Consider the following 22,385-nt stretch of genomic DNA (forward strand, 5'->3'; position numbering starts at 1 on the left):
ATTAATAATGAAGGATTCATATATTTATTAAATATTTTATCCACAAAAAGTGTTTTGCAAAAAATCTTACATTTCTCGCATATCTATCGTCCTTTTGCGGATGAGCATATTGCAATGACATATTCCTCCATCGAACGTTTTTATTGGCTCCACCGCAGTCGAACGTCACCACGTGGAGCTGAAAACAGACCCGCACTGGCCAATGATTTCGCACATGCAAATCGGATTCAAAACTTTCCCGGGAAATCTGAGTTTCGCGGGAGGACCTTTCGCGCGTAAACCTCATCCCCTACTTCATTGTCCGCTTCCTGGAGCCATTTTTCGCTCTATCGGGAGGGGTTTGCTTCGCATTTTAATCGTTTACATCGGCTATTTTAGGATTTAGCAATTTCGCTCATATTACAGCAATGCACTCCGGAAACTGTGCTCTTTAATAATTTGTGATCATTTTAAATATACGCACACGGATTTTACAGAAAACGAGCTTCGAATAACAAGCGGGACAAAGGCAACCTACGCCTCTGAAGATCATGAGAAAAGGGGTTTTCTTGATCCCAGGACAAGTCATGTTATCAGGGGTGAGGGCCTGTCCCCGTGAACAAAATGGTGCTTATAACGCGGTTTCCGATCGGCGATGTGTAGGTTATTCCTGTGCAACTCGTATACAAATAAACACACCACCGTCTACTAATGGTGTTTGTGTAACAGAGACTTCTGTTGACAGTTTGTACGCAACTCCTGTACAAGCACCGACGCACGGGACTGGACTGCGACCCGCGTTAGGACGACCACCGGTAAATGTCTGTTTAAATTGTGTGTTTTGTAGAACTGCATGCACAGTAGTCCTGCAAATGTTTCGTAGTTAGGCTAAGTCCTCTTAGCCTGCTTTTGCTGTCATCATGGCTACTGCTGGAGCTCCTCATGTAGGTTCAACATCTGAAGCAGATAGTTTTAAGTATATGCAACTCGACAAGTAACAATCATGCTTTAGGTATTTAACAAATTAAGACCGCTAATGAACCTCCCCCCAAAATGCTTCATGTCGTTTAACATTTACTACAAACAGAAGCATGCATGTAGTGGCTGCATTGTATGAGCTAACTATTCGACTAGTCAATAGAACTAAAACAGACCACACGTTTCAATGCCTTATCGTACTATCAAACTTTAAGGAAAACTATAGTAATTTTCGTAACTCGGTTCGCTGTCTAGTTACAAATATTTTCTTTATATGAAAGTTTTTTTTTTTTTTTTCAAAAGCCTGGGATTGCTGCTAAAATAGCTCTGTATATTTCAAACAGAAGTCTTGTTCTAGACTATATGAGTTTGAGAGTTTGCTTTCCAAGGAGAAGATTGAATTTGTGAAGTCTAGGCCCTGGTTTGTTTTTTTAGGATGGGGATGAGTCATTTCTGTGCTCGCGGACCTTGTGCTAAGCTGAATGCTTTGCTAACCGCTGTTTATTGTGATTTTAACGCACTAGTGGGATGTTTAAAGAATCATTTGAAATATAAATTATATCGATGTCGTTTTAATTGCTTCAAAACTTAAACCGCGGATAAGAGCTCAAACTTTACCACCTTCTATTACGACGACAGCAGTGTTTTTGCTTGATGCAAAATGCATATTCAACCCGTCTTCATTTACGCCAACTCTGCGAGCCAGTGGGACTTCCTATGTTTCTAAGTTGGCATTAAGTTTAAGGACTGGTAATTGAGGACAGCCATTTTGTTACCTCCATCTTCGTGTTTACTTTTGCATTTTAATTGGTAGCCTTTATTACCAAGCTAAATATAATACATATATAATATCTGCTGCTTTTCATGTCAGATCAATTTATTACATTGTACAATAAGCACATTTTGCACAAGGGGGAAATAAAAGATGATTGTTTTGATAGATTCATCAGTATCACAGATCAGTGGACAAGACCGAAAATATTGGTAGATTATGACTACGGCTTGAAGATTATCTTATCTTCTTTACTTCTATACTAGATTAGAGGAATAGTTCACCCAAAAATGAGAATTCTCATTCATTCAACCTCGTGCAATCCCAGACGTGACTGACTGACTTCTGCAGAACACCATGATTATTAGAAGGATGTTTCTGCTCTGCAGGTCCATACAATGCCAACTAATGTCAACCAAAACTTTGAATGTCCAAAACAAGCACAAAGGCGGTATAAAAATAATCCATACAACTTCAGTGGTTTAATCCATGTCTTCTGAAGCAAGCAATTGGTTTTAGGCGACACCATATTAAAATATAACTCGTTTTTCACTGCACATCTTGCCATTGCAGTCTCAAGATCATGATTTCAAGTTTTATTACATTTCCTAGTGCTAGACACATGCATGGTGCTCAGAAGTGTAATCAAGCTTGAAATCATGATTGCTGACAAGGAGACTGCTGATGTTAAAAATTATAGTGAAAAATTTGTAATATTTTCATCGGTTCTTATCCAAAATTGATTTGATCACTTCAGAAGACATGGATTAAACCGTTAAAATTACTTTTACGCCCTCTTTGTGCTTTTTGGAGCTTCAAAGTTTTGTTCACCATTCACTTACATTGTATACACCAACAGAGCTTAGATATTCTTCTAGAAGTCTTCATTTGTGAAAGTCATACACATCTGGGATGGTGAATAAATGATGTGAATTTTAATTTTTGGGTGAACTAGTTCTAGAACTTTGCTTTAACTGTGTGTCAGGTTCAATATGTACCTGACAGCCATTTTCTGTTTTGTGTTTTTTTTGCTGAAGCTATCTATTGCCATCAATAAATTTTGTAGGCTGTATTGACATTATTTCGACCATTGGTTAGTGGGAAAACCTCATATCAGTTGACCATGACAGCTTCTCTTTTCTCATGCTTTTCTGTATCTTGTCACTTGAGATTGAATGGTATGAACTCTTTAGATAAGTAGTGGTCATAACTCTAGTCTGTTTTGCAGGAAAGATGGTATTATCTTTCTCACATTAATGGTCACAATTATGTCTCTATGTAGGCTAAAAGGAGGCTTGAGCTGGACATCACGGACCATCAATACAGTGAGCCAGCTAAAACACTTCGAAGTCACAAAGGAGCTCTTAAACTAAAGCTCCCCAAAGGTAATGTTAGTGTGCCATGCTGCTGTTGTTTAACTGATAAATGTGCGAAGCACCTTTTGAAACTGTGTAATTAAAATGTGTGTTAAACTTTTTGAAATATGGCTTTTCAACTTTATTTCGTTGTACGGGCAAATACATCATATGTTGTGGTTTTATGCTGGTTTAATGTTGTGTTTTATTACCTTTCATCCCAGGACCCAGTGTAGCTGCTTCGAAAGTTAATGAATATGAATGTGTGTGAATACATTTGTTTCCTCCTAAGGCTGAGCGATATGCAAGAAATATGTTCATTATTTTTATAAACAAAAATATCAGAACAAACCGTATGTCAGGCATGTATAAAAAATTATAATGAAGTGTTTCTTAAAGGTGGGGTATGTGATTTTCTTTTTTGACCATTTTTTCAAAATAACTTGAAATCCTATTCCTAACCCACTTACTGGCTGTAAATTAGAAGCACTGAAATGAAAATTAAGCAATTTAATCATCTGTGGAACGGGCAGGACTCGAAAAACTCCAGCCAATCATTTTCAAGACCATCTAGAATCATTGGACAGAAAATGTGTCAATCAAACGGTCGTACCATGCCCCCTTCCCCCACCACCCTGGCGCTGCGTGTCCCGTTCGATGCGCATACTCAAAGCTCGTGACCCAGTAACAGGAAGCGATTGTATTTATGTATGGAGAATAGAGCTTTTATAGTGCTAGTGGGGTTGTTCCACATTTCTATGAATCCTGTTTTGAATAGAAGACAGCTGTACAGACGCCAGGGCTGGCGATGTTCTTTTTTTTTACAGTTATGAGAAAATCAGCTCTACACCTTTCAAGAGTGGTATGCGACCCCCTCCTCCTGCTGTGTCAACAATTTGCTCTGAAAAATTGTCTGACAGGTGAATGCACTGTTTAACTAGTGAGTCTAGAACACTGCGCATCTGAGTTTTCGCTCGTGCATGATTGCGCGTCCATGTTTTTCGAATGGGTGGAGTCAGGGCCAGCGTTGGAGGAGAGAAGGTAGGACCTTAGAGTTGTGTATTTTCAAAATCTGCCGGCCGTTTTGCAAATCACATACCCCACCTTTAAGGAGATGTCTTTCAGTTACCCACCATTCACAATATATTCACTACCTGCAATAAAGAGCAAACTCCTCATAAGGCAACTATTCCTTATTTATTCTATTCGTTAGGCTATTGTATAGATATTGGAAGTTCCATTCATAATGTTTCCCCCTTTTACCTGGTATGACATTTTACACCGGTGTTGTCCCTCGTACATAGTAAAACTGGTAACCCTGCACACTGCGGCAACCCTAGTTTTAATGCGTTTATGAATCTAACATTACCCGTGTTTACCTATTGTGATGAATCTACGTTGTTCTGTGGATGGTCACTAATTGGACGACTTCTGAAATTGACTTCTTTGTTATATTACATATTTAAGCACATTATTTTCATGTTTAATAAATCATATTGTATTCCCATCATTATTGCTCGTTTAGTTTTTAGTTTAGTGTTATTACAGTTTCCAGTACCAGTATACATTTTTTTCACCCTTTTTCATTTGTCATAGTTTGTCTTTTGACAAAAATGCCCTTTTAAAAATAATGTTTTTGACATTTCATATTCATTTACTTTAGTCAAGTATATTTGGACAAAAATGGCATAATTTTAGTAAACGAAAATAATATCTTAGTGCAAAAGGGGGAAGAGTGTCGAACTGATCGAACTTTAATTAAATATTCAATTATTTAGAAAAACACAATTATAAACGTTTTCTAATGTGTATCAGACATGCAGTATAAATATACGTACTGTCCTTGTTGTGAAAAACTTGTGCTCCTGAAATAATGACTTATTAGTATTGGCTACTTTTTAGAAGTTGGCCTGTATTCTGAATTATTCATGCTTTAGAGCAGGGGTTCTCAACAGGGGTGGTACTGCCCCTAAGGGTAAATTAGTACCCTTGAGAGCAAATTAGTAGAGGAAGGCATTAGGTTACTAATAGGGCCGTTTATCAGTCATGTTAATCAAATCTATTGTCAAGTTCGTGTTTGCATTAAAGTGTTTATCTAGACTACATTATATGGGTTTTATGCCTTTTTACTCCCAGACCAGTTTCGAGCCCTTAAACGCGCACCTCTGATCATTGCAGTGCTGCGAGAAGCACGGCGCGAGATGCGGAAAACATTTAAATTCTGCATAGTATTCTGCAACCTTGAATTTACTATATTAACACTCACTGTACTTTAGGCAGAAATAGATTCATAATACATATCATATCAATACTGCAGCTCTATTAAATTTGTCATAGGATACATTAGGGGAGTGAGGGAATATTAGAAATTTGTTACAACTTTTAAATGTTTATATTTTGTATTCATTGTTCTTGCATGTGTTTAGATTAGGCCTACTGTTTGTAATGACAAAAATGCCATAATTAGTTTTATAGAAATCATGTTACATCTAACCATGGTAGTGAAGATTTACTGTTAAAATCAGTGTTTACTATGGCCTTGATCAAAAATACCACTGTTAAAACTATAAAAAATAAATGCATTAAAATTTTCATAAGGGCAAATGCAAAATACACGTTTGTTTAATGAAATAGAAATGTGTAAATTCTTAAAATAGGCAAAAATATTTTTGTTTGTTAGAAAATATAACTGATTTTGTTTACCTTCAGAAATTCCAAGAAATTACATATTTGAATAAGAAACTGATGAAAGGAGTTCCAACTCTGTCACACTGTTACAGTAATTTAGTCACATACAAATAACTTGTTATAGATCAGTGTCTCTCAACTGATGGGTCTTGACCCAAAAGTGGGTCGCGGACAGCAGAGAAAGAACATGCCATTGTTTGGCCGCCTAAGTGAAATTTCAGTATTTTATACACACAAAAGGGCTTCTCATCTACAATACGATTTAAGTTTGTTTTTCACGCGAGTGTAATGGAACAACACGCGCCAACGATCTGCCCTCTGATCAGCTGTATATCTGGTGCGCACGCTCGCCACACTTCATCTGCCATTTGAATTTTAGTGAGAATTTTTCTAGTTTAAATTACTATGGAGGAAGTCAAACAGGCAGCCCTGACATTATACACCATAGTGAGATGGAACATGGCAACACTGTGCTATGTGCCAAAATAAAGTTGTTTTTAAAACTGCATCATTACCCATACAAAAACGTTTCACGATTTTACAGTAGTAAATGGTGAATGTCGTCTTGTCAAATGTTATAGTTTCATATTAAATACTCTGCAGTTTAGATTTATATCCTATTTTTCATGAACTTTATTATTTTTAGAAAGACTAGTTAGATTGACCTAGCCATGGTAATGAGGAGCCATCATGGTCTTATGCCTGTCTATGCTTATGACATTACACTGTAAATATAAGGCCAAATACATAAAGTGGTTTAAAATCTGGACCTCCAAGACTTGTGGATAAATTATGAATAAAGTTTTCCTCCTTTTGTAATATATGGTCTGTTAGAATGATGTTTGATATTGGGGAATGAACTGCATAGTAAATATATTGGGCTTCTATAAATATGTTCATCAACTTTTAAAAGGGGTAAGATAAATTATTGTTGACATATCAACAAAAAAAGTCCCTTGATAAATGCAGTAAACTTAAACTATGAACAACTAGGTAAGATAAAAGAAAATGCTGTCCAGGATACGTTACATATAGGTTGTTTTTTACAATGGTGTGTCACCACTTGATGTCCAGTGTAAAATTCTAGGACCTGAGGCAAAACCAGTTCAGAACCACTGTTATAGATAACCTTACTGTTGTTGATACCAGTAAGTTTACATCTACATCCGACTCAAAATCAATGCTGTAATGTAGAATGAGCTTTTCAGTGGGACAAAATAGAATGTCTGCATTGTCTAGATGTTTCACATGATGGTTGAATTTCTCCATGATACTTTTAAATGGCAAAATCTCATGTCAATTTCCAATTGGTCACATGCGATATCGATTGAAGCCAGAATTAATTGCGCATGTGAGCTGCTATGTGTTTGACATGAGAGCTTGCTTTTTAAGGAGCGCCCAGTTGATGTGTGTGCACTGATCCTGTCACTGGTCTAGATCTCTTGTTTCGTGGGAAGCTCTTTTGACGCGTGCACATGGATAGCAGAGTGCAATTTGGGTTCACAGACCCTGCGCACATCCTTGTACCACATGAAAAGTGTATTTAGCGCACTAAGAGAAATTAATGTAATAAGGTTGCTTCATCGCCTGATTGAAATGCGTACAGACTTTGCTGACATGAGTATTCAAATAAAGGTGCATCTTAAAAGAAATGTCTATCGATATTTAGTCATTGGATCAATAACATTGGATCGTTGGTTATTGGATCGATGCATCGTTTCAACCCTAGCACTCAGTGAGTTATTGTGCATGTTGTCTTGTGCTTGAGCATTCAAACGTAATAGTTTTCAGTTACAAATGACATTGTAGAAATTCACCGTTCACCGTTCACTCGTACTGGCTGCCCCTTTTATAGCTGGTAAGTGGAATCCACTGCCATTATACTGAAAAGATGGACCAGGACTGTCCTTAAAAATGAGTTATTCAGTCATTAATGCGGTTGTGGAATACAAGTAAATGATCATTTTCAATTTTAGATGATCAAACCCTTTTGTCACATTTGATTCACAGTTTAAATGTGCCGTATGTAAGATTCAGAAACCCTAGTTATTAATTACACCTCTGGCCGTTAAGTGAACTGCAGCCAGCTACCTGTTGCTCGTGCTCACGCTTGTGCACACTTCATAGGGATGCGAGTTATGATTCTTTAACTACAAACTTTGAGACAAAACTAAAACTACTACAGCATATTGATACACAAAAACAGCTATATACTACCGAACTGTACTAGACAGTTTACTGTTGTACTGCACTGTTATGTTGCACTATTGTATGTTTTGTAGGGCTGGACGATTTGACCTAAAATCAAAATCTCGATTACGATTAATGAACGATTCATATATTTTTTTTTTTTTGCCCTCATAGTTTACTGACAAGGTTTGTACTGTAAATATGCTCAACTATTAAAGGTGGGATATTTTTTTCCCTTATGAAAGAGTGCATATCTTTTGAGATTTTCAAATAATTGAAGGAAAAAACTATTTATGGTTATTTATTTATGGTTTAATATTTTAAACAATTAAAATCAAAGCACACATTACTTGAAATTAAAACGTATTATGAAAAAAAGGTCACATTTCAGATTTAATGTAAACAGCAAGTTTCCTAAAAAGGTAGAAAATAAATAACTTGCATTTTTTGCGAAGTAAAAACAATTATTTTAAATATTGCCATGTCAAAAGTAGAAAATAACTGACAGACTTCAGTTCAACAGCTACCTTTTTGCGACATATTTTGTACATGTTGGGCAGCGCAGTTTGGGGAAAAATATGGTCACGATGGCACAGTTTTTCTTCTGTCGAGAGTTTTAACGAGGTGTTTAAACCCACTGCGCTCCACTGTAGCTATGGGAGCCATATTCTTCGCGATGTAGTAACAAATAGCGTCAGTTATTTCTTTCCATCTTCTTGAATCCTTTTCATATTGTGTAGCATTTGTAAATGCTTGTTATCAACACCTGCTTTGTGGAGGTACTTGTTACTGGGCGCTTGTCAGTCTCTCTCCTTTTTTTTTTAGAGCCATGCACTGCTCGTATTCGGTAACGTGATTATGCTCCAAGTGTTGAAACAGATTGGTGGTATTACCTTTTGGTCGTTAAAACGTTTTTTTCTGCAGTGTTTACATTTGACTTCATTTTGTTCGGTGTCTTCTTTACTGAAGCCAAAATGTGTCCAAACGACGGACACTGCGTTTTTCTTTTATAAGCTGCTCCTGTTGCTTGGTTGACTCGATGTTTGAATTCGCCTCCATGTTTCTCCAATGCCGCTGACTGGGCGGGGTGGTTCAAGTGACTACACACGCGGTAGTATGTTTTTAAGGGGAAAGTAGAAACGGGATATAAAAAAAAACGAAATGGCAGACTTGGGAAAATTATGTCGGTTAGAGCTTCTGAATTTCGGTTTCAATTACTTTTCGATTAATCGTCCAGCCCTAATGTTTTGTATATCATATGTTGTACTACGATCAAACCAGAGTATTTTCTTAAATTGATCCTGTATACCTAACATTTAGTATAAAGAGAAGATCATTTAAATTATTTGAAAGTTACGAAGCAAGGTAGTATGCAATTCGTCTGTGTTAGCAGGCAAGATCAAGGTAGCTAAAATTACACATCAATCCTTATGGCACTATATTTCACATGCTTTGCAGTTATGTAAGCTTACCTGTCCAATAAGAAGGCCAATTCAGGGTCTCTTTTGATCCCCAAAACCGAATAAAGGTCCCTCCAGGAATCAAATGCCCTGCCTATGTTCACTCTAGTTTTCGCTCGATCACGTTCCCGCTTAGCCAGACAGAATTCAGTAGATTCCATCTCCAAGATAACATTACTTAGTGTTGCAGATTGTTGTCGCTGTTGAATAGTGGAAGAGAAGCTGCTGTCTGAGGCAAGGCTGTCTGGAGCACGCATAAACATCACATCCTTTGGATTTTCCCGGCAAAATCGTCCTGTTCCCTTTGCAAGAAAATCAGTCAACAGACTTTAATAGACAGCCTAGGAAGTCCAGGAAGGGCTCATTTAAGTTGCGTTGCAAGCCGATCACACATTGGCAAAAAAAATTCCATAATTTTTTTACATACTGCACCTTTTAATAACACTGGTGGCCCTTTCCTGGTGGACCGTTTCAACTGATTGAATGACCTTTTGCATTTCAGCTCCCAAAACTCCGCCAGAGAAGACCCGTTATGACACATCCTTGGGGTTCTTGACAAAGAAGTTCTGCCAGCTGCTGGCCCAGTCCTCAGATGGAGTGCTGGATCTGAATAAAGCTGCAATTGAGCTCAATGTCCAGAAGAGACGTCTTTATGACATCACCAATGTGCTGGAGGGTGTGCACCTCATCAAAAAGTCATCAAAGAACAACATCCAATGGCTGTATGTAACTTACAATTACTTATTATTTAATTTGTAAAGAGAACTTGACTTTAAAGGAAATCTATCAATATTTTGTTCCTAGCACACATACAAATACAGTGATAACTGAAATTAAAAATTCTATTTTTAAAAAAACATTTCTTTTTTTTTTAAGCCCTGAACCGTGGGAATAGCCAAAAGGTCAAAAATTCTAAGGGTTAACATGTTTTAATGCCTGCAGGGGCTCCCGTCTGCCGTCAGAGGGAGAGCTGCCGTCTCTTCCGATGTCCAGTCACAGTCTGGCCAGAGAGATGCTAGAGCTCACTCAGGAGGACAGGCGTCTAGATGAACTCATACAGACCTGCACACATAACGTCCAGCAGATGACTCAAGAGATCCACAGCCAAAAATATCCTTTGCTAGCAGTTTTAATTGCTATTGGCATTGAATGCCAGTGAAGGAAAGCAAAAGAATGCAAGCCTTGTATTTCCCTGTCTTGTCCTTAACGTTTCGTACATATGCCTATGTAACCTATCAGGACATCCTAAGAATAAAAACCCTTAAAGACCAAACCGTCATTGCGGTCAAGGCACCATCTGAAACGAAGCTAGAGGTGCCTGACCCAAAGGAGGTAATGCTTCTAATTTTTGATTTATTTTGTTTGGTTATGGTAGTAAACCATCACTGCTAAAACAAAAGCTGATGACCAGAGTTCTTGCTGTCACAGGGTGATCCTAGCTGCGCTTTCAAAAGTGCAGAACTGTGAGTTAAAACAGGTCTATTTGTAGGTAAAGCCTCACAAATAGACTTGTGGACTATGCATAATAATGGGAACATTGCATACAGCAGCCAAGTTAAAAGTTAATTAATGACTAAAATTGACATTTATTAGGGTTGTATTGATTACTTGTCCTGCCGATCTATATGCTTTTATCTTGAAATATTAAATTTTTGAATCAAGAATCGGTAGTGTTGGTCAATATTCTATTCAAAATCCTAAAAATTTAATGAATCATGATTTGACAGAGGTGTGTAGTATTTTAAAATATCTAAATATTTAATTAGTTACATGTGTGGCATTCTCTAGCCCTCATCTCTCCCTCACAGATGAGCGCTGCACTCTTCTGTCGCCCTTCTTGGGAATCCTGTCCGCGCTCAGTTCTGATCGTAACCATCATTAGCCATGTTTCCATTCAAGTTGCGAAATTGTATTTATGCAAAATACCGTATCGCAAAAACAATTTGTGAATAAACCCACGTTTCCACCCAAGTGTGTTTTAAAGGGATGAAGTAATCACTTTTGTTTAAATTGTAACCACTGTGAGTGTTTTTATTAATGAAATACTGGCGGTTTAGAACATGCAGACTACATTTTAGATTCAATTAAATCGTTCTGAATTTGCAAAAAATCTTTTGAATCAAATCGATTAGCTTTCAACCCAAAGATTCACACCTTTAACATTTATTGTTGATACTAATGTTGAAGTGTTGAGTTCATATACATGCAATGCTTTAAATGATGAGGATGATCTAAGACGCAACTTCTAAAAGTTCTATGCTAATAGTAACTGAACACTGTCAGCAAACTTGCTGAGATGCAAAGTTACGTCTCAATTTATCCCTTTAAAACACCACAGTTAATCTTAAACTCACTAGTTTTTGTATGATTAGTGGAACATCTTGTCCCATTTGTAGGTTGTGTAACTTCATGACTTCTGTACATGTGTTACTTCCGGCATCTTCAGGAACCCCTTAGTCAATAAAATGCTCCTAAACTGCCATTTTTAAGTCACTTTTTCTGTAGATATGAGTGGTAGATCAGATTCTTCTGTTATATTTTTTTAGTTCGTGTGTTCGGTTCCACCTGATTTGAAGTTCACGTTCAGTCCACGACACCTAGTCAAGCACCATTCGGACATGGTATTTAAATAAGAGTTTTTTGTAAGCCTAATTTACTTATCAAAAATATTATTTATATATAAAACATTTAACGGTTTCCCTATTGTGTCCCTATAATTGTGCCATCCCTATTTTCCACCACATTAACTAGTTCCATGTGAAACTGAAACCTGAACCAAACTAGGAACCTTTTTAGCTTGCTAAATGGAACTATTTGAGTGGAATAAGTAAACACTTATTTGTGCTCAAGAAAAAGTCTGGTTAGTAACTTGAGTTGTTGCTGTTGTAAGCGTTTTAAATCGAAATGAAGAGACAAATGCTTTTTGCAGGATCTACTGAGTATTTATGGTGAGGGGGAAAAAAAAGCAAGAAATGAAGTGTACGTTTAATCTGATTAATGATTTTAAATTGTGTAGATTTAAAAAAGAGAATTAAACAAGTCTACAAGAGAATAACGGGGTCATGAAATAATTAACATTTTGTGATTGGTGTATATAATGTACACTTTATGTATACTGTATAGTTTGCTCGTTCTACTGTTCAGTGCTTCAAATGTTTTACTTAACTTTTTGCACTGCTTACCTCATTTGCACAGTTGTTTTTACCTTTTAAAGACTTCACTGTTTGTATTATGCACTAATAAAAAGATTAAAATTTTTTTATTTTACCTCAAGGCTATAAATGAACTTTACTTTTGTCATGTATACATGGTACTATCCTATGAATCACAGCGTTGATTGATTTTCTAGTTGCAATCATAGTTTGAAAACTCTGTACACAGAGAAATGCATTGATTGAAATCAACCCTGTAGTGGGCAAAATATGTATCTTTAAGTTCAGCAATCGCTGAGATCAGATACTTTACTCCCATTGCCGAATAGGACATTCCAGACTCACAAGTTTTTAAATTCGGATGAAGATCCACCATTATGCACCATGTCAGAATTCATTGGATTGTGCTGGTTTTATTTCTCTTAGGAACTTTACTCTGCAAACACAAGAGATTTAACAAAGTCAACCCTGGGTCATTTGAGTTTTTATAGAATATACAGGTGAAACTCGAAAAATTAGAATATTGTGCAAAAGTTCATTAATTTCAGTAATTCAACTTAAAAGGTGAAACTAATATATTATATAGACTCATTACAAGCAAAGTAAGATATTTCAAGCCTTTATTTGATATAATTTTGATGATTATGGCTTACAGTTTATGAAAACCCCAAATTCAGAAAATTAGAATATTACATGAAATTAATAAAAAAAAAGGATTTTAAATACAGAAATGTCGGCCCTCTGAAAAGTATAATCATGCATATGTACTCAGTACTTGGTTTGGGCCCCTTTTGCATTAATTACTGCCTCAATGCGGCGTGGCATGGATGCTATCAGCCTGTGGCACTGCTGAGGTGTTATGGAAGACCAAGATGCTTCAATAGCGGCCTTCAGCTCTTCTGCATTGTTTGGTCTCATGTCTCTCATCTTTCTCTTGGCAATGCCCCATAGATTCTCTATGGGGTTCAGGTCAGGCGAGTTTGCTGGCCAATCAAGCACAGTAATACCATGGTCATTGAACCAGGTTTTGGTATTTTGGCAGTGTGGGCAGGTGCCAAGTCCTGCTGGAAAATGAAGTCAGCATCTCCATAAAGCTTGTCTGCTGAAGGAAGCATGAAGTGCTCTAAAATGTCCCGGTAGACGGCTGCGTTGACTCTGGACTTAAAGCACAGTAGACCAACACCAGCCGATGACATGGCTCCCCAAACCAACACAGACTGTGAAAACTTCACACTGGACTTCAAGCATCTTGGATTGTGTGCCTCTCCATTCTTCCTCCAGACTCTGGGACCTTGGTTTCCAAATGAGATGCAAAATTTACTCTCATCAGAAACGAGGACTTTGGACCACTGAGCAACAGACCAGTTCTTTTTTTCTTTAGCCCAGGTAAGACGTTTGACATTTGAAGCCCATGTCCAGGACCCGTCTGTGTGTGGTGGCTCTTGATGCAGTAACTCCAGCCTCAGTCCACTCCTTGTGAAGCTCCCCACACATTTGAATGGCCTTTTCCTGACAATCCTCTCCAGGCTACGGTCATCCCTGCTGCTTGTGCACCTTTTTCTTCCACACTTTTCCCTTCCACTTAACTTTCTATTAATGTGCTTTGATACAGCACTTTGAGAACATCCAGCTTCTTTTGCAATTACCTTTTGAGGCTTTCCCTCCTTGTGGAGGGTGTCAATGATGGTTTTCTGCACAACTGTCAGGTCAGCAGTCTTCCCCATGATTGTGAATTCAACTGAACCAGACTGAGAGACCATTTAAAGGCTCAGGAACCCTTTGCAGGTGTTTAGCTGATTAGAGTGTGACACTTTGAGCCTACAATACTGAACCTTTTCACAATATTCTAATTTTCTGAGATTCTGAATTTGGGGTTTTCATAAGCTGTAAGCCATAATCATCAAAATTATATCAAATAAAGGCTTGAAATATCTTACTTTGCTTGTAATGAGTCTATATAATATATTAGTTTCACCTTTTAAGTTGAATTACTGAAATTAATGAACTTTTGCACGATATTCTAATTTTTCGAGTTTCACCTGTAAATAAAAACTTATAGGTTTTTAATTACTAAAAATTATTACTTATTAATTACCTTTTAACATATTTGTACTTGTTTTTCGCCATTTAAAATAGGCATGGATGCTGGCATGCCATAAAATCACTAACGTTACACAATAGTTTCAAGTGCCATTGTTTATTTGAATTGCACATACACTGCTTGGCCAAAAATAAAAGTAGCATACTCAAATGTTTTATTGGACCACCTTTATCTTTGATTACGGCATGTATGTCGTCTAGGCTTTGTTGCAACAACCTGCAAAGTAACAACATTAACTAGAATTGCATTCATTCATCAATACTGAGATCTTATATTGAAGATTACGGGAGTTTCAAACCACTTAAGTCTTAAGCACATCCCAAAGACTTTCAGTGGGGTTAAGGTCAGGACACTGTGGTGGCCAATTCATATGTGAAAATGATTCCTCGTGCTCCCTGAACCACACTTTCACAATTTGAGCCTAATGAATCTTGGCATTGTTATCCTGGAATATGCCTATACCGTCAGTGAAGAATAAATACATTGATGGGATAACCTGGTCATTCAGTACATTCAGGTAGTCAACTGACTTAATTTTATTGCTGCTTAAAGTTGCTGAGCAAAGACCTGACCAACTGAAGCAACCACAGATCATAACACTGCCTCCGGAGGCTTGGACAGTGGACACTATGCATGATGGGTGCATCGCTTCATGCCCTGATGCGCCCATTGCTGTGGAATAGGGTAATTCTTGACTCGGACCACGTGATCTCTCTTTATTAGTGCATAATAAAAACAGTGAGTCTTTAAAAGTTGCAAGAATGAAAGTATGGAAACATTTAATCATTGATATGAACATGTATCAGAATTTATGCAAATCATACAGTAAAACTAAAACAGTTGTTTGACTGAAATGCCATTTAGAAAACTGAACAAAATAACGATATTTAAACAACAAAAATAGTCTAATGCAAGCTGTGAAAGGCTAATACATGTGTATCAGGCTGTAGGGAGAATGTTATTAAGGACTGTCAGCATGGGGATTCTGTTTAATGTTCTGTCTTCAATACGCATCCTTTGTCAGGAAATGAGCAATGTTTGCTGGCTGGGGGAATCTCTGTCAAATGATTTGCCAGTGGAGGGGATTTCGCTTGATAAATTCAGGGCTTAAATATGGGAAAATGTGTCCATTCATTTAGGTCAGAATGTGCGGCATCATGGCTATAAAGAGGCCGATGAGAAATACGGCCTTTTTCCTTGATAAAAAAAAAAAAGCTTATGAAATTTATGACCACACATAAACGGTATCAGACCGTGTATATAAACATTAATTGAATGATAAGATGACAATTGTGTTTTTGTTTGTTTATATTTGGACTTATACCCTTTTGCAATGACATTTCAGAGTTTACAGGTCCACCTGAGTAGCTCCAAGGGTCCCATTGATGTTTTCCTCTGCACTGATGGTGGGGATTCGGGCAGTCTGCTGCACAATGGCCTTGATGTAAATGGAAATCACACTGCCTTTTTCAAAGTCACTCAAGGCAAGTACTCCCACAGTAACTCCTGTGCACAATATTTGGCAGAATTATTTCCCTTAAAAGATTTGTCTCCTTAAAGTAGCAGTCAATCAATAGTGGATTTTGCCAATAGCCAATTAGCTGGCAGATTAGTGTTTTATTTTAAGAATGTTAAGCATTTCTTAGTCTTTCCTTACTATTACGGCACAGGCATATTGTCCAAAATTAATATATTCCCAAATGCAGATTACTGTGCAACTTAAATCCCATTAATGACCAGAAGAAAAAAAAGATGCAGGTCTTTAAAATATCAATAAGCCCCGAAAACACTGGGACTCTTATTTTAAAATGTAGTCTTGGCTCTGTTTCAATAGTCTATATGCAAGTATTTACCAAATTAAGCTTTTTGTAGCTTATACTGTATTTACACCAGAACGAGGGTACAGTGTATATGTATTTCACCAGATGAGGTTAAATGAGGAAAATAATTTTTCGCTAGATATGAAGTTGGAGACACTATGTGTGTGCTAACTGTCGCATTTTCTTTGCATACCCTCGCTTCAATTTAGAACACCTGATTATCTTATAATAAAAAATAAAATAAAATGGCATTGAAGTGAGGAAAAATCTGGATTAATATTGTCGACAATGAAAGATTTAGATATAGCAAATTCCCACGTTGATTTATTTCACCTCTAATGGCCGCGGTTACTGTAGAATCCTCCAGCACCGAACACGGAGGAATAATAGTTTTTTTTACTATCCGCATACATTTTTGGCAGAAAACGGCAATTCCTAAATACAACTGTCAGCACAATTAATATATCGGTCTACGTCTACCCTAAAGTATGGTAATCAAAAATACTAAATTTGTTATCTATACCAGTACCAGTGAAATGACAAAATTCTCTTTACGTTTCAATATCACAGCAAAACTAATTAAAATTTTTTATTAAACATTTAAGAATTTATAAATCATCAAGCAATTATTCATAATGCACAGTCAGCAATATAAGAAACACTTTGTGTCTTTTGCTCTATTGCTTGTAATTTTAAGTCTAACAGCAGTATAAAGTGTGCAAGTGAACATATGATAAATAAGTTAGTTGTCTGTTGGAAATACTGTTCTAGTCTTCATATTAAAAAATACCTTTAGTAGCTTTATAGTATAAAGGTATCCAGCCAAGAGCAGTAAGTGAATTTATCTGTTCTTGCTGTACTTTTGAGGCGCTTACCCTAAAGTATATATTTATTTGTTTTTATCTGTATAGAAGGTGCTTCAAGTGGAATGGCTGATGGCGTCAAGATGAACGGCACCTCAATTGGTAGTGTCAACGGTTATGGATCCCTGGCTGGTAGTGCCTCCATGTCACCCCTCAGTTCTTCCCTGTCCTCCATTCTCCAACAGCCAGATGAGTCTGTCCCATTTGTGCCACTATCACCTGCCCTGCTCAATGATGAATACATGCTGAGTTTGGGTGATGTGCAGGGTATAAGTGATCTGTTTGACTCCTGCGACCTGGACATGCTAGCACTTGATGACTTGCTCAGGATATGAGCCTTCCTGGAGGTCAGCACCAGGAAAGACCCCTGGTTTCGAGTTAGTTGACCAGTTGTTGGGAGTGCATTAAACCTATGAAGATCCAAGGATAAGGTAATGGGTTCAGCGGATATGGATCTGCAGATGAGCTACAAGTTAATTGTTTGTTGAACTGGTTTTAGTGTTCATGTTTTTCCCCCACCCATGGTTTCCTTGTCTCCAAATTTGATATTGACTGTTTACACTTGGATCTGGTGCCTAGACCTGCTGGCATAGTATCCATGGACTCTTGTCTGTGATATGTGCAGTTGGGTAGTTGTACCCAGATTATGTAACTTAATGTAATTATTTTTAGTGTGACAATTACACTAGTTCTATGATTGTGTGTAAACTCGCTTTGTGATTGGCAAACCCTGCCTCCAATATTAACTGCCAATTATGTTAAAGAGCGATTCTCTACACCAATGTTCTCTTAAACGATTGGTTCACCCAAAGATAAATTGTCATTATGCACCATCTCCTTCTGCTGAACACAAAATAATTTAAAGAATGTTGTGATTGTTGATTTACATACAATAGCCGTTGATAGTGACTTGCTTTAAAGCTTAAAGCCCTGAAGTTTAATGTTTGCTGTACAATTACAATAAAACAATACAATAATATAAACACTTAAACATTAAATTGAATTAAATAAATACCCTGCCTCTGATCAAATTAGCCAATTTTGCTAAAGAGTGGTTCTCTTAAGTGATCACTTAGCAGACAGACTAAAATTGAGCCGTTATTCCCCTAAAACTTCGGTTGTACGCATTGCTGATCGAAACTGACTATCCATAAGCAGCCCGGATTGTTTGGACATGTGGGAGGTCCTTGTTTGTGCACATTGGAGCATGTGCCTACCGTTGACTATACTGAAAGATTATCTCAAAGTAGATATATCGGTCTATCTCTATCCCAAAGTAGTCGTAGTGCACATGCATTGAAAGCACTTGTATTCGCTTGTGGTCAAAAAAAGTACACTTTGAAAAACAAGTTGTTCAAATCATCCACTTGTTTTAGCAGAGACTCCCTGAACTGGTTTCATCCGTTAAGGAAGACATTCAAAATGTGCTGTATGTCCCCAGAATCAGGATTAAGAGCTGTGTTGTCCATTGCTCTTCCATTCCTAGAAGGCCTCGGTCTTACAGAGTTTAGTTGCAACCCTGCTCTTGCACATTTCACTGCTACAACTGTTTTTCAATCAATCTCGCAAGACCTTGATAAGCTGGTTCAGGTGTGTCTAAGGTTAGAGTTAAACTATGCAGGATATTGGTCCTCCAGGGCTGGAATTGAATAGCTCTGCATGTATAGACATTCATGACTTCATAATCTGTTACTTATTTCTGTGGAAAGAGGAATCATATAATAGCTAAATATGAAAAGATCCAGTGAGTTGTTTGTTAATTTAATGATCCAAAGTTCAAGTACCTATTGCTCGAGCTTTCTGATGAATTTGGTGCTATATTATTTGGTATGTTTCTAGATTCAAGTAACTGTACCGTATATCTCAGGGCACATATCCAGAAGTGAATGATCATCATCATCATCAGATGATTAATGCAGAGTATAAAAGTTGAGAGCTGATTTCTAGATGTCCTTTTCTGAGCTATATAGTTGCCGCTTTTGCTACCAGAATGATTTGTGCTTGCAAAGAATTTCTGTCCACTAGGACATTTCTTATCCATTCGGCAGGGTACTTTTATATTTATTTGACAAATAATCAAATTGAGTTGAATTAAGACATGGCCCCAATCTTGGTTCCTGTTAAAATTGAATGCATTTCAGTCTTTGAATTGCACTGCAGATTCAGAAGTCTTATAAAGCCATCATGGTCATCTGGCATAACTTGCTTGTTGATTACATAACACATCTTAGGACTCCCTAATACACATGTACATAGTAGGTATCTTTAGACATGAATGGCACACATCTGGGAACCTTTTTATTTATTTTTTTTAAAGACACTTAAGCATTGGAAATGTAGTTTTATAGACACTTCGGCATTGGAAATGTATGACTCCCTCACAAATTTCAGTTAATGTTGGTTCACATTATTGAGATTTCTCAATATTGACCTACCCATTGTTAGGATGAGGCCGTGTCACTGTATTTTACCCAAATATCCTCACATGAAGTTGACTGTCTTAAGACTACACTAGCTGTTTGAAAGGTTTTATGTTTTGCTTGCTTTGTTTCTGTGGGATTTTTGTTTTCCTTTGCCCATTGCAATATTGGTTTCTCCAGCTTTTTACACTATTTGCCCTCATGGTGAAAAGCATGGGGGCTTAATTTTGTGTAAATCATTCGTGAAACCATTTGTGCGTAAATTGTCACATTGACTTGAATTGCTTTATGAACGATTTGTACAATTTCAGTTTGTTTCATGGATGAGCCCATTGTTGTAATATAGTTGTTTTGTTGTTCATCTGGGAATTGTTTGTAAATTGGGCATTCTTATTCAACAAATTAGACTTAAATGTTGCTTATGTAGTAGGGCTGGGCAGTTTTTCCAAACTGGGCAATGGTTTTTTTGGTACATTTATTTTTAATTGTAAAATCGAGATTCTGCTAAAAATATTGCAAATGCTACAGTTACGTTGTAAATCCACCAAAGGCTGAATAAGGAAGATTAAAAAATTATTTGTAGCGCTTGTCTAATGCTACTCCTTATCTGATCAGCTACACATGTGTGGTGCGCTCCAAATGAACGTGACCGGTTAACAACACTGAGACTGATATAAAGCACAGCGGTAATATTCCCAGTATGATTGTACACAGTGTGATTGTAGCTCAGCTTCATCCATCATGCATGTAAACTCCAGCTTAAGACCATAACTGGCCTCTGCGTACGCATGTTGATGAACGGTCTCCTTTCTTTTTACCCATAAAAAAGCGTTAGTTATGTGAGCGGTATGGGCGCTTCATTTCAAATCACAGAGATGGTTTATATGGTAGAATGTGTTTTCATGTGTTTCAAGTAGGGCTGCATCTATAGCCAACATTTGGCAAGAGATCATTTTGACAAACTTGGCGAGTTGAATTTTAATAATAAATTATTTCATATTGCTGTGCTGCTCAGTGTGAACCGCTAGAGGGTGCGGCTCTATCTGCAGGGGTTTATGGATATATGCACATTGTTTAATATACAAGGTGTCATTTCTAGATAAACTTGATAATTTATAGATATTGATTTCTAGATATCTCTCTAGATGGACTTGGTTTGGCTAAGAATTATTTAGCAGATTTCTTATTCTATTATTTCTGAACATATGGATGTATTAGATTTTACATTTACACTCTGTTGTCAACTTCCTCCTGTGGTGCATTTTGTAAATTTGTTATTGCACACTTTTTGTTTCCTATAATGAAAAGAACTTGGACAATCAGGTTGTGTTGCATTCTAAAAAGAACATACAATTTGAATCATCTTGGAGTTGAGTTGAGAAATTAAATCGTGAATTGTCCATCAGTTTGATAAAAAAATCAAGATTTAAGTTTTGCCATATCACAATTTTTAAAGAATTCAGTTGTTTACTTGTATTTTGAAGTAACGAATGCTATTTTGCTGTGCTAAACTAATGGTGAAGAATATTGAATTTGTGCTTATGCTGACTAGTTCTGTGGTTCTATATTGGAAAAAGGATATTAGTCATGCAAGCAGCCATATTGTTTAGTTTGGTTCACTTCAGGACCTTTTCTTCAGTAACTGTTTTCACACACGGGCTTGCAATCCTGGAATGCAAAATGTTTTTATTTTTTATTTAATGTTTTTAATTTTAGGCTTTTTTATGTGCCCCTCTGCGTGTGTAATTTGTGTTTTATATGTACATTGTGAACTGCACATTGTTTGCAAGTTTTTAATAAAGTAATGATTTTTTTTATCAAATCTGTTGTTTGGTCTTTTGCCATCTGATAAGACCAAAAGAAAAAGATTTTGTGCACACTCATATGCTTAATAACAAAATTCTTACATTTTCTGGGTTCAATCTAATTTAAGATCAATAGACAGAATTGATTACGATTATTATTTTTTTATTTTTTAAAAGCAAAAATCTGGGTTAAAGTGAAGCACATGCAATGGAAGTGAATGGGTGCTGTTTTTGGAGTATTAAAAGGCAGAAATGAGACTCTTTAAATGTTACAGTAGTTCGGGTCAAATCAGAATCAGCTTTATTGCCAAGTATGCTTACACATACAAGGAATTTGTCTAGGTGACAGGAGCTTCCAGTCAACAACAATACAAACAATACCAAAAACAGCAGCAAGACATAGGTAATTAAAAACAAAGAACACAAAATAAATAATTATACATATACGTACATACACTCACATTCATACATACCCACATACACACACGTAGTGCAAATCTAATACAATCTGTTATATAAAGAACAAAAAACTGTATATTATGTACAGAGCAATGTAAGTAATGCCAGAAGTGGATATGTTGGATAATATAGATTAAAATTAAAAATAAACTGTATTGCACATAATTATTGCTCAATGGGGCAATTTCATTGTTCATTAGATGGATGGCCTGAGGGAAAAAACTGTTCCTGTGCCTGACGGTTCTGGTGCTTAGAGCTCTGAAGCGCCGGCCAGAAGGCAACAGTTCAAAAAGGTAGTGGGCTGGGTGAGTGGTGTCCAGAGTGATTTTACCAGACTTTTTCC

The 22,385-nt window shown here is 36.9% G+C and overlaps 1 protein-coding gene across 1 annotated transcript; it reads left to right on the forward strand.

The window, feature by feature from the left end:
* Positions 1–338: 338 nt before the first annotated feature.
* On the forward strand, positions 339–21,542 carry LOC127650164 (transcription factor E2F3-like). Its single transcript, XM_052135397.1, has 7 exons — positions 339–794; positions 3,012–3,114; positions 9,925–10,144; positions 10,365–10,532; positions 10,640–10,754; positions 16,021–16,159; positions 17,407–21,542. Exons 1-7 carry the CDS (start codon positions 531–533, stop codon positions 17,691–17,693), a joined length of 1,296 nt encoding a protein of 431 aa, XP_051991357.1. The 5' UTR covers positions 339–530; the 3' UTR covers positions 17,694–21,542.
* The last annotated feature ends 843 nt before the right edge of the window (positions 21,543–22,385 follow it).

Source organism: Xyrauchen texanus, chromosome 10 (genome assembly GCF_025860055.1).
Source record: "Xyrauchen texanus isolate HMW12.3.18 chromosome 10, RBS_HiC_50CHRs, whole genome shotgun sequence".
In the NCBI taxonomy this organism is placed as follows: domain Eukaryota; kingdom Metazoa; phylum Chordata; class Actinopteri; order Cypriniformes; family Catostomidae; genus Xyrauchen; species Xyrauchen texanus.

Bases quoted from the DNA above. Each gene is read 5' to 3' on its own strand.
- LOC127650164 (XM_052135397.1), top strand. From the start codon at position 531: ATGAGAAAAGGGGTTTTCTTGATCCCAGGACAAGTCATGTTATCAGGG. The intron at 10,145-10,364 runs GTATGTAACTTA...TAATGCCTGCAG, and splicing joins AAGAACAACATCCAATGGCT to GGGCTCCCGTCTGCCGTCAG. The intron at 10,533-10,639 runs ATATCCTTTGCT...AACGTTTCGTAC, and splicing joins CAAGAGATCCACAGCCAAAA to ATATGCCTATGTAACCTATC.